The sequence below is a fragment of the Festucalex cinctus genome, chromosome 6 (genome assembly GCF_051991245.1).
Source record: "Festucalex cinctus isolate MCC-2025b chromosome 6, RoL_Fcin_1.0, whole genome shotgun sequence".
Taxonomy (NCBI): domain Eukaryota; kingdom Metazoa; phylum Chordata; class Actinopteri; order Syngnathiformes; family Syngnathidae; genus Festucalex; species Festucalex cinctus.
The window spans coordinates 18662516-18680070 of record NC_135416.1 but is presented as its reverse complement, the minus strand read 5'-3'; the positions used below and the strand labels follow the sequence as shown (position 1 = coordinate 18680070).

The 17555-nt window shown below is 38.4% G+C and overlaps 2 protein-coding genes across 2 annotated transcripts in view; one reads left to right on the top strand and one right to left on the bottom strand.

The window, feature by feature from the left end:
- gnav1 (guanine nucleotide binding protein (G protein) alpha v1) overlaps window positions 1-14872 on the top strand; it is a 37891-nt gene extending 23019 nt beyond the window's left edge. Inside the window, exons 6-9 of the mRNA XM_077524237.1 lie at window positions 7501-7630; window positions 7762-7833; window positions 12415-12502; window positions 14039-14872. Of these exons, the coding sequence (XP_077380363.1) occupies window positions 7501-7630; window positions 7762-7833; window positions 12415-12502; window positions 14039-14229 (481 nt within the window). The 3' untranslated portion in view covers window positions 14230-14872. The remainder of the gene's footprint in view (window positions 1-7500; window positions 7631-7761; window positions 7834-12414; window positions 12503-14038) is intronic.
- npb (neuropeptide B) lies at window positions 14849-16102 on the bottom strand. Its single transcript, XM_077524238.1, has 2 exons — window positions 15634-16102; window positions 14849-15275 (listed from the first exon to the last, which is right to left on the bottom strand). The coding sequence occupies exons 1-2, from the start codon at window positions 15892-15894 to the stop codon at window positions 15147-15149; spliced, it is 390 nt and encodes a 129-aa protein (XP_077380364.1). The 5' UTR covers window positions 15895-16102; the 3' UTR covers window positions 14849-15146.
- Window positions 16103-17555: the final 1453 nt, after the last annotated feature.

The window sequence follows — 17555 nt, the reverse complement described above, 5'->3', positions numbered from 1 at the left end:
CTCAATAGTGTTGCCTTTTATGGAACAAGGTAAAAATAATTACAGTGAATGAAGTAACAGGCTTTATGCACCTTTATAAGTTAAAGGAAAACTTTCAGCTTAAAAAAAGTTTAATATTGTCTATAATTATTGTAACTTATTTTTCATGTACAATAAATACCTTTAAAAATACATTTACTACTTGCTGTTGACCGCAAATTAGATTACAGGTGCCCAGATCTCCAACGACCAATCACGGCTCACCTGTTTTCTGAATTTGGTCATGTGACATTTGCAAACTGAGCCATGATTGGTCTTACTTGAGCCCTGAGCACACGTCTTGTCATTTTCAAATGGGTTTTTAAAAAGTATCAATTGTACATGAAAAATATTGAAGTTATGAAATTAATTATGGACACATAATATTAATTTCATACTGTTGAAAATGGCTCAATATCGAGTCAAGTATCGCTTTCAAACAAAAAACAAACAAAAAAATATATTTATTAATTTTTTTTTTGCAAGTATTGTCCAATTATGAATTTGATGCCTGCAGCACATTCCTAAAAAAAAAAGGTGGCACAGGAGAAACAAGACATGAAGCTTATCTGAGATGGACTGATGTAAAAAAGTGTTGCGGTCTGATGAGTCCACAATTCAAAAATGAATGAAAATGAAATGAACCCAATTCAACTTTATTTATAGAACACTTTAAAACAACCATGGCTGCATACAAAAGGATGTACATGGAGTGAAATGTCATATAATAACTAGTGGAGCAAGTATAGACTCTGTGTGCCTGTATGCACTCCCTGAAATGTCACAAGGATGATCGCAGAATGTTCTCCACGCTGTCCCTCCGGATTTCCCTCGTCTGTCACATTTGCTCAGTGTGAACCTGCTCTCATCTGTGAAGAGAACGACCCTGCCAGCGACCAATCTGCCGCTTCGGCCTTTCTCTGGCAAATGCTTGCGTGATGCCTGGCTGTGAACAGGCCACACTGGCGGTTGTCTGGCCCGCATTTCACCCTCATGGTGTGGCTTTCTTGGAGTTACAGTTTCTTTTATGTGTTTTTCTAAGCAGTGCATATTAATTAATCTTTTCAGTCGTGACTTGTGACTTTCTTTCATATTGGTAAAGTTTCATCAACATAGAACTACTTTATTATTACAGGCACAGACATGTAAGATACACAATATAAAACTACTTATATACAGTAGTGGAAAGCCCAGGTGTTTCACTGGGCTTTGTTTAGCCACGCCCAAAACTAATATTTCTTAGTCTTTGAAGGGATGTCAGGATACCAGAAATTTAGTAGTCGATGCTGATACCATTGAAATTCCACGATTCTCGATGCCATTTTGATACCACGGTAAAAATAGAAACTAAACAATAAATCCCATGTACTTCAACATACACTCCTTTATTAGAAGTGAACAAACAACGACACTGTGTGCTTAAACCAATTGGCATGTAGCTTTAAAGCATTCAAATAAAATACTGTGTACTAAACAATAGATTAAACAATAAAATGAAATAGTGTGCTTGTACAGCAGGGTAACTTTAAGTATTAAACACTAAAATAAAAATAAAAAATCACAGTGCATGTAGCATAAAAAAATAAATAAATAAATAAAAATCTCATACTGTGCTTATTTACCAACCAGTTGCAGCACGTAGCCTCACACACACAAACAAACAAAATAACAAATAACATTTGATATATTATTTCAGGGTTGTTTAATGTTACTTTAGGTGATTCAGTAAATTAGCTGCCCGGCAACATTACCTAACTTTATTATGCGGGACAGACGAGGCTGAACATAACGCTAACGTTAACGTCACTTAGCAAAGCAGCTCATTGAGTGTGGGGTCATCATACTAACACTATTAGTTTCGATATGGACAACAATGATAACACGGGAATTCAAATGCACTTGAATTCTTTGTACAATTCTGGATGTGTCCCCCTTTCATCTGGAAACTGTTTCGGCATCTTTTGCATACAGGTATTTGAGGATCGATTATTAATCCCTGCGCATCAACCTCATATCCAAAGTACTTCCATACGCAACTTTTGGTGTTTTTCTTAACTAATTGAGGGGACGCTGCAGTTGAAGACGACGCAGATGTGCAGGCTACTGTCATGTTGCACGCATTGACTGTTGTCCTACTTCGTTGTCGCAGCGGCAGGGTAGTCACATGACGTCATTAGATGTTACGTGGGTTGCCAGATAACCGCTCATTTACACCCCCAAAACAACACAAAAGACGCGGCCAGATGTGCCGCCTCGGTACCTACGGTACTTCGGGTATTGTAGAAAAGGCAGGACCGTCACATTTTCAGAATCTTGGCATCGACTTGGTACCAAAGTATCGGTTCTTGTGACAATCCTAGTCTTTGAACATGTTATGCAGCAATTATTTTAGAAACAAACCTCTGAATTGACATGGGAGAGCTGTAAGCAAAAATGTCTGCGTGTATTTGTTTGCTTTGAAGCATGTGGAGGTGATTTTCCCAACAATGTCACATTTGATGAAGGAGAGCAAAGTCCCAGGTGGTGTTGCAGGACCATCTCAGATTCCCGCCTCTCGTGCACCTTCCCTCTTATCTGCCAGAAATCTTGAAGAGATGGATAAATGGTGCATTTGCACGCAGTATTTCGTGCGTTTGTGCCTTAAGCGGTTGCCAGGGGAGTTTAGCATTTGTTAATGCAATTGTTTGAAATTTGCAACTGGATTAAAGTATGTGTTTTCAAGTGCTTTGTTTGAAGGCGAAATATAAGGACTCAGGAAAATCAGTTTTGATCTCAGATGGTGCATACAGAAAAAAAATCAGGGCTGTCGGTTTAACGTGTTAATCAGATTAATTAATTATGCTGCAAATCATCGTGTTGTGAAAATTAACCTAATTAACGCTGGACGGTCCACAGCCAAGCCATTTGGCTTTTTTCTTTTACATAGAATACGCAAAGGGCAGCCCAGTGGCTGTATTAGTCTCACCATTTGTGTCTGAGTTAGTTTTGGATTAACATCCACACACAGGTCTACCATTTGGCTTTTCTAATTTCAATACCAATAGGGCAGTTGGCCGCCCTTTTGACCAACTCAGCAATGACCCTTGCCTTATGGATGCTGATGACGCCTGTAGATTCATTTAGTCAGGTTTCATGAATGTGAAGTGAAATCTGCGCAAGCCTTTTGAAATTTGGCCCATTGAGTGACCCGTAGGCTGCAGTGGCACGTCGCTAGGGTGACAACAGACATGGACGTGAGAGCGAGGCAAGCTTACTTGAACCTTTGAACGGCACGTTTATTTATAACAAGAACAAAGACAGGACAATTAGCAAGAACGGAGTTATTTGTACCTTGTGTAAAAAAAGAGTTTTCTGTAATGTCCTAGAATTCAAATCCTTTATTTTGGGGACCTTTAGCAGATATAAGATTAATATCGATTAATTAATGAATTTAAAAATCATGTAATTAATTAGATTACTTTTTTGAATCACCAGACGGAAGTAAAAAAAAACAAACATCTAAATTAGAATGCTAATAAAAAAAAAATAAAGTACCTTGTTTCGTGCTGCGAAGTGTCCGTTTGCCATCTTTACCTGCATTTGCAGGTACTGTAATAATGATGACCTCTGCCAAGGGCAAGGGAACTTGACAGGAAATGTTTAGTTTATTTGGTCATAACAATCAATAATTAAAAAAAGATATATAAATATAAGAACAAAGACCAAAATGTGCAGACTGATTCCAAAGCTTATACTGTCTACTGTATTTGCATAATACTACATCAAAATAACAGAATTATCACAAGTTCATGTATTCACATACTGCATCTACACATAAGTCCAACAATATACTGCATATAAGCATGCATATATTGACTAAATTAAATATATGAATGGATATTACTGACAAACCTATATAGAAAAATATATTTTGTCCCTATTTTTACAATAACTATAAACTACATTACCATTTCATAACTATTAATAATCTTGCATTTATAAATGTATTTGAAATTCTTAATTGAGTTACACAGTTTCAATTCACAGTCAAAATTAGTCCACAAGTTGACTCCTTTCACTGACGTACTTCTCTTTCACATTTGTTCTGGTTTTTGTTTTCCTAAACATCAATGTTCCTCCCAGCTCATAATTAATAACTGTGTTGGAAGAGCTTCTGAACACAGCAAGGAAGCATATTATAGTTTATTTTAAAAATAAATTGGGCATTTTTATAGTCCACCACATCATTAAATTTAAGTACATGTGATTTTATAAATAGTTTATTAGTAGGTGCACAGTAATCAGCAAGGTTAATTATTCACATTGCTCTCTTCTGTAAAATAAAGAGAGCGTTGTTATTGATTTATATGTATGTCCCCAAACCTCTACACAATAACTCGTATGTAGAATTAAAGGGATACTCCACTTATTTAGCCCATTATAGCAATAAAAAGTTAATATTTTGTCTAGAATTAATTTGATACTTTCATTATTTTTCACGTACAATTAGTACCTTTAAAAACACATTTTGCAACTTGCTGTCAACTGAAAATGACATCACAAGGGCTCAGGTAACCAATCACGGCTCACCTGTTTTCTAGGTTTGGTCATGTGACATTCACAACTTGAGCTGTGATTGGTTACCTGAACCCTTGTGATGTCATTTTCAGTCGACAGCAAGTTGCAAAATGTGTTTTTTCAAAGGTACTACTAATTGTACATGAAAAATAATGAAAATATTAAATTTATTATAGGCAAAATATTGTTTGACTGCCAAAAATGTCTAAATAAGTAAAGTATCCCTTTAAGAAAGAACTAAAAAAAAATAGTGCAGAGAATTTTGGTTAAAGATATATTTTACTTTGTGTAATATTCCTATTGCTTTGGATAATTTGTTTTGAATATATTTGACATGCGATTTCCAGCACAGTTTATGATCAACAACAGCTAAAAAATTATTTTCATATACTCTTTTTAACTCAATAGTGTGCCGGTTATTGGTCTGACGATAGCCAAATAATTTTTGAATTTTGTTTTATTTGTATTTAATGATAACTTATTAATGTCAAACCATCGTTATAAAATGTTTAATTCCACACGAGCACTCCTGATACATTGTAATGAGTGTGACAAGGACACATGCATGTATGCAGTGGAGCTTGCCACATGAATGGCACATATGCCCAGAACACATGCATGAGAAATCCAATTCTGGGGACTATGTGAGTGAAACATAGCCGCACAACTCCAAACATAGAAAAAAATACAGTAAACATACAGTATGTTCTGTTTTACAGCAACCATATTTGCAATTTCATCTAAAATAATGACAGGTGGTTAAATGTGCCTCATCAGTCCATTCACATAAATAGCAGCAAGCTTTGTCTTCCAATCGAGTGCGTCCACTCTGAAGCGACCTGCAAGCTCCTTGCCTGACATGTTTTTGAGGAAAAGTGATGCAATGTAATATTTTGTACGGGGAGACTGAAAACACAATACAAGCTGGCACAGTTGACATCGCAGGGGAGTCCGCACATTACATCACCCAGTGTGCGGCGTGTGAGTGGCCAACTGTTGTTTTTTTTTGTTTTGTTTTTTTGCAACAGTCCGGTCCAAGTGGACTTCGAAAGCAGCTGCGTAATGTGTCAAGCCACACAAACAACACACATATTGATGCAGTTAACACACACGCACACACAGTCCAGCTTCCTGCAAACATTTCTTAATTAATAAACTAGGTTTGTGTAATAGCGCACTGTATTAACTTGACTGATTGAATGAGAGTCCATGGAATATTTCCATCTGAAAGCTATTTTTTGTGTAGCTTGACACCCAAACGTTTATTTCCCTCTCTGTGTCTTTTCCTTTCCCCTCCGGATAAATGGCGTCATTAGCGCCAAGGATGCTCCAATGAAAGATGGCGCACCTGACCAACTGGTGACCAGCTTCAGCTCATCTTTGCCTTGATTTACTGTGTTTTGGGGAGAAATTGAAATGTGTTGGTGAACAATAACAAGTCATATCACACAATGTGAGTGTCTTTTTTTTTTTTTTTTTGGCATGGATCCGACAATGGCTAGTTGTGTCACGGGTAAGTTGTCACATTGCAATTTTCTTCTCCACCGGAGGCCGCAATGAAAAAGTGGAATACTAGTTTTTTTGGTATAAATGGTCAGGGGTTGTGTACTGTCTAAGAAGAGAATAGCACATTGTGAGCTGACATGAGTGCCAGTTATCTGTGTTGCACAACACAAAATAAAAAATAAAATTCAACCATGTTTTTTTTAAACAGGTGTCGTACATAGACAAATTCTAGCAGCAACTCATGTGGAATTGTTAGAGGACAGACAGATTCAGGCATCTTGTCATGACTCAGTCACTGTTGTGTTTTAAGCTAACTGTAAACTAGAGTAAGTTTTAGCCAACATTGTCGTTTGGGGCAACTTGTCTCGGTCATTTTGGGGTTTGTTGTCACATATGCAAAGAATGGGCCAATGAAAAATTCACCTCTGGCAACTCTGTTTACGTATACTAGAATTGTTCTAACCGATAATGAGTGATGAGTGATGAAATTAGTTTGCCAGGTTTTGTTTTATTGTTTAAAAAATGATTTTCCAGTTGTTGGAACTAAAGTATGGCCACATATCATCATTGGTTTAAGTTTTATGATGAACCGTCCAGCCATCCATTGCTTTATTTTTTTAAATTCAATTTTTTCTCAAATTTATAGTACAGTATAAGGAAAGCAAAACAGACATTTGAGGCTGACAGATATGACCTATATGCAAGCAGTTACTAAGGACCTTATTCTATTTCATAATATTTTATTTTAAAGTTTGCTCAATAACTATGGTAAATTTCAATAGATCAATGATAAATAATTTATCTGGCTGGAAAAGCAAACAAACAAACAAAACAGGACAAGGATAATTTTGTCCTTGTTTTCTTAGTTGCAAAATCCAATGTGACATCTTACCCCATATCGTGTGACAACTTACCCATTGGCGGGGCAACATGTCACATGTTCACTCCCTCTACTTGATGGCTTAGAACTCTGCACTGACCCAAAGTACGAAAATGACGTGAATACAAAAAATATACCCTAGACTTTGGTTTTTCCTCTGGTATGGTTTTGTTTATATGTGATGTATTGATTCTGAGAAATATATAAAAGTATGAAAAGTGATACAACTAGCCCTGGTCTCCCTTAATTTATCTGTCCTCAGTTGACCCATCAGTATGGACGGTCATGAAAAAAGATTTTATTTCTCCAAATAATTAAGAGCCAAGAGTGTTTTCTTCAAGATGCTTATATGTCACTGCCAGTTGATTTTACAGTAAAGTGACTGGTGAGAGTGATTTGATTCTCTATGATGAAACCAATACAGTATGCACAAGCAAAAAAGTCAATTGGAAAACATGTATATTATTAAGTGTGCATTTCCATGGCTTACATCCTTTCATGTTTTGCTCTCTTCTTTCTTTTGCATATCGTGTGTGTAGGATGTACGATGTCGGAGGTCAACGAACGGAGCGTCGGAAGTGGATTGGCTGCTTCGAGGACGTCCGAGCGGTGCTGTTTGTGGTGTCGCTCAGCGGTTATGACATGACCCTAGTGGAGGACCCCTCCATGGTAACGCTCTCATACAAATAGTAGTCCCTCCCTTCTCCTGCCTAGGTCACGATGAACGTCTTTACAGTGAAGATGAATGTTGTCTTTTCACCTCTGCTCCTGTCTGATGGCATTGTTTGTCTCTTGTGTAGAATCGTCTGCAGGAGAGCATGAAGCTCTTCTCCTCCATCTGCAACAATGTCTTCTTCCGAAATACATCCATGGTGAGAAACACCTCGATCACCTCATCACTTGGGAAATAATCCATCCTTTTTTTTTTTTTTTTAATATAGATATCCATAGATATCTATGAGTAGCTCCACCTCCTGTTACCATGCATTTTTATATTTCATACAGAGTAATTGCAAAATGAATGTGTTTGCACAAGCCCTCAGGTTGTCATTCAAACAGCCTGGCGGGCGCCACTAGAATATGCTTCATTTTCATTGGCCTTGGGGGCAAGTGTGATTGACAACTACTGTATGAGTGCTGCCAAGCAACTATTGACCAGCCAAATGTGACCTGAACATTTTGAGGCTCTTCGTTGCTTGTCAACCTGTGGAGTTGAACGCAAGCCTTCCATGTTCTGAGGTTAGATCCCAAACGCAGACACAAATAAGACTTAACTTTTTAGTCACACAACTTGACTAAACGAAAAACAATGAGAACTCATCGAGAATCACGAGAGGCCAAGCCCCCTTGGGCTGTGGAGATGCACAGAGGAACAAAGGTAATAATCCGACAATAACACACACTTATCAGTTTGGCTTAAATAGACAGTGAATCGATCGCATTGGTTGTGGCTAGACATGTGGGTAACAGTACTGACATGGAATTACCTGGCTGGCTGTTGACCCAGTGAAGAGATTAAAGATTCTTGACATCACATAGCTTAAAACCAGTTGAAACTAGATGCCAATTACATCAGTTCAAAACATCAGTTCAAAACAGACATTTGACCTCACGGTCATGACCCAAACTTAACCCTGGCGTGACCCAGTCATGAGTCAAGACCTAAACATTACCCCTGCATATCCCTAGTCATGACAAAGATGCTGGCTGCCTTTCACATTTGGGAACAATTTTCACTTAGAAAATGCAATGAGTGATTGTATACATTTATAAAAGACATACTGTACATAATTATAGGTGCGAGCAGCTACAGAAGGCCCTCGCAAACCTAGCCACGTTGGGGTACTGTCACATAGAACCCTCTAAAATATAAATGTTATTGCCAGGCCTAATGTGTGTGCAAAGTTTTATGAGTATTCATTAAAATATGACCTCTGTAAAAAGTGAAAATAAATGCTTGTTAGGTTTAGCATATGGCTACAAAAGACTGTTTTGTAGGCTGATAGATATTCCTCCCAAACATTGTAGAGGGCGCTATTGAGCCATTTATTGAAAAGTGCTCAAGAAATCTCTAAAATATTGATCTTCATGCTAGGTCTGATATGTGTGCAAACTTTCATGAGAAAACGGCATCATTCTTCATTAAAAAAATTGCATCACCACTGTAAAAGTGTGCAAGGAATTAAACAGCTTTCAATAGCTTTTCATCTTAAACATCTTAAGATGAAACATGGCAAGTTTGAAGACTATCTAATAAATTTTGTAGGTGGAGTTCGTTAAAATATGACTATAAAAGGCCGGGGTGACAAATTCCAAATATGGAGGACTTCCTGTTAGGTTTATCTTATCTCCAAAATATCTTCTTGTGCGTTGTTCGCTGTTAACATATGCCTCCAAATATTCGTGGCTCTAGATGATTTGTACAACCGAGAATGCTTTCTTCAGAAGGAACATATAATATGTTCAAAACTTTGGGATTTTTTTTTTCCTCTGTAGTTGCAAGTGTCGAGATGATACAGGCAAATTTTGCAGTCAGTTGGCTGAGTCGGGTTAACCGTTTAGGAGCAAAATAATGACGCCTGTAAATGTGCCAAAATCGGACACTCAAATATTCATAACTTGCTGTTCGTTTTTGGGTAGGCTACCAAATTCTTTTTTTTGTTCGTCTCGGTGCGCTCAAATGTAGCGGGACAGGGATCTGTTAATGCTCCATAGGGGGCGCTACAGACCCTTTTTTTTTGTACTCTTGTATAGCAACTTAAATATGGCAAATTTTTTGCCAATCCCGATGACGTTTGGTGAGTTTTCGTTCATGTTTAGGATCTCAAAAAATTGCTAGTTTGCGGAGAATAATAATAATTCCTACAGAAACAGTAGGGACCTCGTAGCAGTTGCTGCTCGGGCCCTAATAATGACTAAATAGTGTGCGTCAAGCTCGTTTGACTTGCTTCTTCCTCTTCACAGAGATAATTTTCCCCACCATACTTAAACGAACTATTAACCTTTGATGAAGTGATATTCAGCCCGTCGAAAATATATGTGGAACATCCGCCCGTCGTGCCCTCTTTGCGTTTGAGGTTTCTGTCACTTGTAATTAAAGAGCACGTTACGTTTAAGATAAGCTTTCCCTTTCCTGTTTCTGGTAACTGATCCCATTAAGGCAAGCATGAGACAGCCTTGCTCAATTCTTTCCACTTAACTTGTGTTTCAATTCATTTTGCAGTCCAGGAAAGTGCACGTGTCCGTCAATTGAGGTGAAGCTTGCGCCATTTTCTGTAATTTGTATTTTCGGTGCGTGACAATTCGCCAATTCATTTTTGTGATGATTAAGTGTTGACTCATTACTTATTATTATTATTATCATTATTATTATTATTATTTTTTTTTTTTTTTACGTGTGAGGAAAATTTGTCACCTCAAAGAAACCTTCCTCAGGGCTGGTCAGTCATAATGATCCCCTGCAGCACCTCGGATTCATTTGGGCCTTTTTGTTTGGCTTTTTGATCAGTGACATCGTTTTAATTGGTCAACTACAAAGTGGAGAATGTATACCTGTGAGACGTGAATTGATTTGAGCACAAGGAACACTTAAATGTGTGTGCGTGTCCTGCGCTGGAACCCACAAGTAATTGATTGCACGTGATGTTGAAGCGTGTTAATTGATCTACAATCATCAATTCCCACGCAGGCAGCAGCTCAATTGTTTTGTTTTTTTCCTCTCCTTTTTATGTCGCTTGTCCCAAAAGTCAATATAATCTTCCTTTGGTCTGTTTGACTGCTTACGCCCCTCTCCCACTAAGCTACGAACGTTGCCGAACGTTGCGTTTTGCCAGAGTTCGACAGGGTTTGGAATTGGTTGGAATATGTTGCATATTCCTTGCGAATCGATTGTTTCGCCAACATGCGCATTTGCTCATAATTTGTCATAAATGTGTCGCCAAAGTTCTTTCCGAGGTCCCATTCATAAATTCACTGTGACGGCCATACACTACGGTGAGAGAGTGCTTGTGTTGAGGCGGAGCGTTCTGTTTGGGGGGCGCGGCTATGCCTGGAGAAGCACACGCATTGAAATCATATTTCAAAAATAAAAAGCTAGCTTCGAGACGTGTTGAACATATTTTCTACTTTGTATATCGTGTTTTACAAGTGCTCAATGTGTCCCCGCCCACCACGGGTACTGCAGGCTGGTGATATTACTTCAAAATGCAGTGCGGGCGTCAATGGCAAAAAAAAAAAAGAAGAAGTTAAGCCGTTTATGTGTTAAAATGATGACATACCATGTAGGCTGTCATATTGGACTTTTGTGTGCAGCGTCCGTTATGGTGGCATTATGAATGAATTTTAGTGACTGATTGTCATTAAATGTATGGATACATGATACATAGTCTGAATATATTAGAATGAATCTCGCAATGTTTATATTTATTATTATTATTAATTGTTCATGTTGTGATGGCTGAACCCCGTTTGCCTGTATTAGCAAAACATTATGTCACTTTATGTCCAAAAATCATGACTGATTGTCCCCAACATTTATAAATACATGTGCAGACGTGATAATCATAGTCTGGAAATATTAGAACAAAACTCGCAAATTTTGGATGATATTCGAAAACATTGTGCATTATTATATGAATGTGTGGCAGTGCTTCGGTCTTAAATATGATCAAAACTATTGCGAATTTCGTTCTGATATTTTTAGCCTATGATGAACATATATTTTGAGGACAATCAGTTTTCACGGTTTTCATTGAATACACCGTAATGCAAATGGAACGGTAGTTGGCTGTCGCGCTGCAGTCACTTCTGCAATTAAATGTCTTTTTTTTTCCCTTTCTTTCTCGAAGAATATGAAACCTGAGATGCAGTGATATCTAAATTATGGCAATGCTTGACGACATTTTTATAGCACACAGGAAATAAAAAATGAACAGGGCCGCAAACGCGTCACAGCGAAGAGTGATTGGACGGATATATTTGTGCATCAGAAAAACACGTGAAAATCAAGAAAATGTTTATGGATCTGAAAAATACATGTCAAAATCACGTGAATATGTGGATCTGAAAAACGTGAAAATTGCGAAAATATTTGTGGATGTGAAAATCACGAATTTATTTGTGTGAATATTTTTGAGACAAATCTCTTCCCATAAAAAAACTACATAGCCTTGCATCTGTCTGAAAGAAATGAGAAGTGTTTTGCGACTTTCGGACATTCTGACCACAGTATAAAGTGACACGCACATATTTAAAATGTGATGCATCGTTTTCATTGCTTGCTTCGTTATTGTGCTGCTTCAAGTGGGAATACAGTAAGTAATCTGTTCCCTGTTGATGTTTGATGATCCTTCAATTGGATTTTTCTTTCCCACTTGAGAGAAAACCTGTGACTCATGATGAACGCGGTCAACTCCTGGCTGATTTGTTTTCTCTGTATGTTCTCTTTGTTGCAGATTTTATTCATGAACAAAATTGACCTTTTCCAAGACAAGATCCTGTACTCAGGGCGACACCTGCGCCATTACCTCCCTCAGTTTAAAGGTTTGTCCGAGAGTAATGCCTTTTACTTGCCATTGGAACACGCAGGTGAAACGGCCATTCCAAGTGTTGTGACGTACTGTAATACTGTAAGATCATCAGTGTTCTCAGCGGAACGTGATCACTGAGTGTCGCATAGTACAGATTACAACAGTTACAGTGACTGGAAGAATCACAAAAAGGCATACAAGTAGATGTGCTTGGAAATTAATAACAAATCAATAACTTGTGGATTTTGCCATGCAGCTTTTTGTTCACTAAAAAATGAGTAGTGTTTACTTGAAAAAAAACCTAGTAAAGTTTTTCATTCAGAAATTCTAAGTACAAGGAGAGTTTTGAGTACATTTTACCAGTTTACTAAAAAAGAATAAAAAAAAAAGTTGCTCAAGAGTTGAGGAACGAACTTGTGACGTTACAGGTTGGGAGGCAGCCACTCTATCACCTGTGCCATGCCACGCTTATTGTTTGCCACTATAGTGCATCGCTGGTGTGTCTAAAATGAGACCAAAAACGGGTCTTTGATGTACAAGGATTATGCTTGGCTTACACCAGTGACCCAGGGGAACATGCTTTTTTATTTTTATTTTTTTTATTTTTATTTTTTTTACTGTCCTAGAATAAAGTGCAATTGCACCTCCACTAAATTAGGCGGCAGTTGCACTCTCATTATTGGCAGTGTGCGCAGGGAGCGTTCGCTCGATGGTTTTGTTTACACTGAGCATGCGCGCTTTGCGCACAGCAAAAAAAAAATAAAAAATGAGCACAAATTATTTTATATATTTTTGTTTTGCAGGTTAAAGTTTTTTTTTTTAATATTGTGCTCCTGAGTTAATGTTGGTGATCAGTTGGAATGCATTATTATTTATTGATTTTATGTAATTTTATACTTCCGTATCATATGGTTTGACATGGTCATTCAAAAAATGTTTATAGTTTAATTAAGGATTTTATTTTATTTTTGAATTTCAGATGCACTTCAAATCTTTTCCATTACAGTTAATAAAGCTATTCTTTGTTGTAAGTTGGTCCATATTTCTTTTTTTTGTATTCTCTTTTACGTTATTAAGGATACAGTGTTATGCAGAGGTGTGCTTATAATAATTTTATATACAAATAATACTATTTATAGTCGCTGGGGTGGGGGGGGGGCAAGATGTTTTCTTCTTACTGGGGGGGGACATGACAGAAAATAATTGAGAAGCACTGGCTTACACCATCAATATACTAACACACAGCAGGAGCGGCTCAGGTGGTAGAGTGGTTGTCTCCCAAACTGAAGGTTGTGAGTAACCCTTAGCTCCATAGCTTGTATTTATTTATTTATTGATCTATTTATTGTTTTGTTTTTTTCAACAAACTGGTAAAATTTACTTCGAATTTATGAAAAAACGTTACCAGTTTTTTTCCCAAACACAGACACCTGGTAAAGGTGAGAAAAAGAAATGGATGAATTTTGGACCAGTTGAAAACACTAAATCTCACTTTCTCTGAAATTTGTATTCATTTGTTTTTATCTTCCCATTGTGGTCTTTCTTCTAGGGGCCGACTGCGACGTGGATTCGGCCGCCCGCTTCATCACCGCCGCCTTCGTCTCGCTGGACGCGTCTGCCAGCAAGCTCATCTATCACCACTTCACCACTGCCACCGACACCTCCAACATCCAGGTGGTCTTTCAGGTGGTGATGGACACCATTATAAAAGAGAACCTGGAGGCCGTGTCGCTACTGTAGCTGCAAGAAAAAGTCCCAGTTCTTACAAACTGAGGTCTAAACGGACAATCGGACCTTTGCAGATCTGCTGTGTTTGAATGTGTGGGTTTCACTCACGCATACCATGAAATAATAATAATCAAAGAATCCAGCATTATGATGTCACGCCCACTGTAGAAGCTGCATTGTGAATGCAGCAAAATCTTCACCAAACTATCTCACCTTCTTCATTCCAATTAGTGATCTAGTAACACATTTATATTTTAGTACATGTTTAATGACCTATCGGGATCACATCAAACCGGTTGCCTTTTAAATGTGATTTGTAAAGCATCACCTATGCTGCAGTGGCTGTTTTAAACGTTTTAGTAAGTCATCTGTTTCTTTTTTTTTTTTTTTTGTCTTGACTGGAAGTAAAAAGAATGTGATGCCTTATGTAGGTGATTTACACTTATTTTGTCTTTAAAAGTGAAAATGCACATTAGTGCGCTTGATGTGCCCAGTGTGTTATTTGGTTCAGTATGTTCAATTATGTCCTGAAACTGCAATACAGAATAATAATAATAAAAAAAGCGTCTTGCATTATTGTCCAGATTTCCTTGATATGAAGTTGAATATGTAGACACATGTACACAATGGATTCCAAATATATGTTCATTTTTAATCAATACAATAAAAAGTAATATACAGAAATTAACTTACAGCAGTGGAGGCATTTTATGATATCGAACACTCATGCAAAGTCTCAGATTTAAATGATTTATACCAAACAAACTTTGCAGTGCGTTTATTCTAACTGAAGGCTCATGACTGTTATGCTCGAGCAACACCAAAAAAAGTAAATCATAATACAAAGGGAAAAAAAACAAACATTCAAGAGTCTATATTGGGCGACAGTGACCCTGTTTTTCTGTACAAGCTGCGCGCACTGTGTGGACTCATGCGGACAGGCAGTCCAGCGAGTCCAAGGTGAGGAAGACGTCCGCCTTGCACTGGAAGGTGCCGCTTCCGTCCCGCAGCAACTCGCAGCTCTTCAGGTTTGGGGAGATGTCCCTCACGCATATAGCCTTACATTCAGTCCAAAGAAAACACAGGAAAGAAATCAGTTTCCTGAGAGCAGGCTACTAACTTTTGTCTGTTCTTTTAGGGTACATGCGAAGGCATGCCGTCAAATAATAAGATGAAAGAAGTTTCAAATGCCTTCCTTGAATTAAAACCAAACAATGTAAAGGCACGAAGCTCGGAAAGGCTAATTGACTCTCGTGCGCAAAGCGTGCTTTTACGCATCAACTTTTACGCACGTAGAATGCTTTGATATATTCCTTGTTTGACATGACAAGCAATTTCAAAATGAAGAAATGAATGTGGAAGGGCGTATATTACATTTCGGATGACGGAATAATCACACCAAGACCCCAGACTCACCATACTTTTGAGCAAGGAGACCTGCCCGCCCGCCTCCGCAGCCACGTTGGCGCCGACCGTCTCTCCGCTGTCCATCGTTTCTTGGGACTCGGACCTGCGCACATAAGGCGACCTCCGGATTCCGGAGAGTAAACCGGAGGCGCGACCCACAGAGTAGTAAGTGGGCCCGGTGGTCTGCTTGTACCAGGCTTGGACGGAATGGCACGAGATGAGCAGGGACACTCCAACGCACACCAAAGCAAACCTAAGGGACCTCTCCATGTTCGTACCGTTTCGCGGAGCTTTTTTTTTTTTTTGTGGTGGGGTGGGGGAGTTCGAATCTTCTCTAGCAAGGTCGCGTTGCGTTTGGGTGCCTGTTGGGCGAATTTCCTGCTGCTTTTATAAGCGGGCTGGCAGACGTATCGTGACCCAGAACGTTCGTCAAATCAAATTGGAGGAGAGCAGATGATCTTCTGTCTTGATACGTGGGGGGAGGGGAGGGGGGGGGGGGGGTCCGCTTCGGGGACGGTTTCCAATTGATCTGTTTTTGATGGGTTGGGAGGTGACCGTGCGCGTGAGAGAGAGAGAGAGAGAGAGAGAGAGAACGGAATACGTCAAACTCATGACGCTTGTGAGGTTATAAGTAAGATTTACACTAGATCCAAGACAGCTGACGTAAATGGGCCAACTCAAAGAACATCCGCAATACACAGGCACGACATTTATGTATCAATACATAGCCTACCGCTTGTCCTCATTAAGGTCATGTGCGTATTGACAATTTCGAACATCCGGGCATTTCTGATATTCCCACAATACGGAAAGAAAATGCTTTCTTTACACGGTGAAAACAAACTTTTTCCTGTGACTAGCATACAAACTAGGCAGGTTGTTATAGTATTTCAAACGACATTTCTTCACATTTTTAAATCTAAATAATAAACCTCACAACTTGGTCAAATTACAAGGATTTAAAGTCCAATGCTTTTCAATGAGCAGAGAGCTTCCTTTCACCGAGTTGAACGCCATTTTGATTTGTGACGTAAGCTTGGAATTGTTTATAGGTCGGATTGTGAGCATGAGGTCTGAGTAATGTTTGTGAATAAAATAAAATAAAATAAAATAAAATAAAATAAAATAAAATAAAATAAAATAAAATAAAATAAAATAAAATAAAATAAAATAAAATAAAATAAAATAAAATAAAAATACTGTTCACATATAATCTGATATGTCACACAAGGGCATGAAAACTGATGGAATTAAGGGACGAATTAAAGGAAGGAGTATGAGGCTGCGAGGCAGGAAGAAAAACGGGTGGATGGTGAAGATGAAAGTTGAGAAGATGAAAGGAGGGAAGGCTTGGGGACGTATGCAGGGAGAAAAAAAAAAAGGTGGCTCAACTTGCCCTGGTCATATATGCTCAATTTAAGCCAACATTTTTTTGTCTAACATTTTTTTTGACAGGCCATATCAACAAAGTTGCCTTGTTAACACTATCTGCTTGTTTGTAGGGAGGCGCACCATCCTGAAATATCTACTCGTATTATAAATAAAGATGACTTGACTATTATTAGAAAAAGAAAAGCAGCTAAACGCACTCCAATCTCTTCTACTTTATTTTTATGATGATTTCGGGGTACCAGGGACTCTTATTGCACACGGATTAAGTGACTGGGGCGGCAAGTTGCAAAAGTTTTTTTTCACAAACCCACACCGTATTGGCCTTCTTGGTGCCATTCAGGCCTTTTTTCCCTGACCATGGCCTTTTTATTGCTCACCAGACATAGCGTCAAGGCCTCTATTTCTGCTCCGCCCCCAGGTAGGGATACAGTTGTTCAAGGTGAGTCCTTGACATGTCGGTGGTTTTTCTAGTTGGATTGTACATATACACTTTGTAGCGACTTCCGGGCGACATCACCCTGTTGTGAGTGCAATCAATA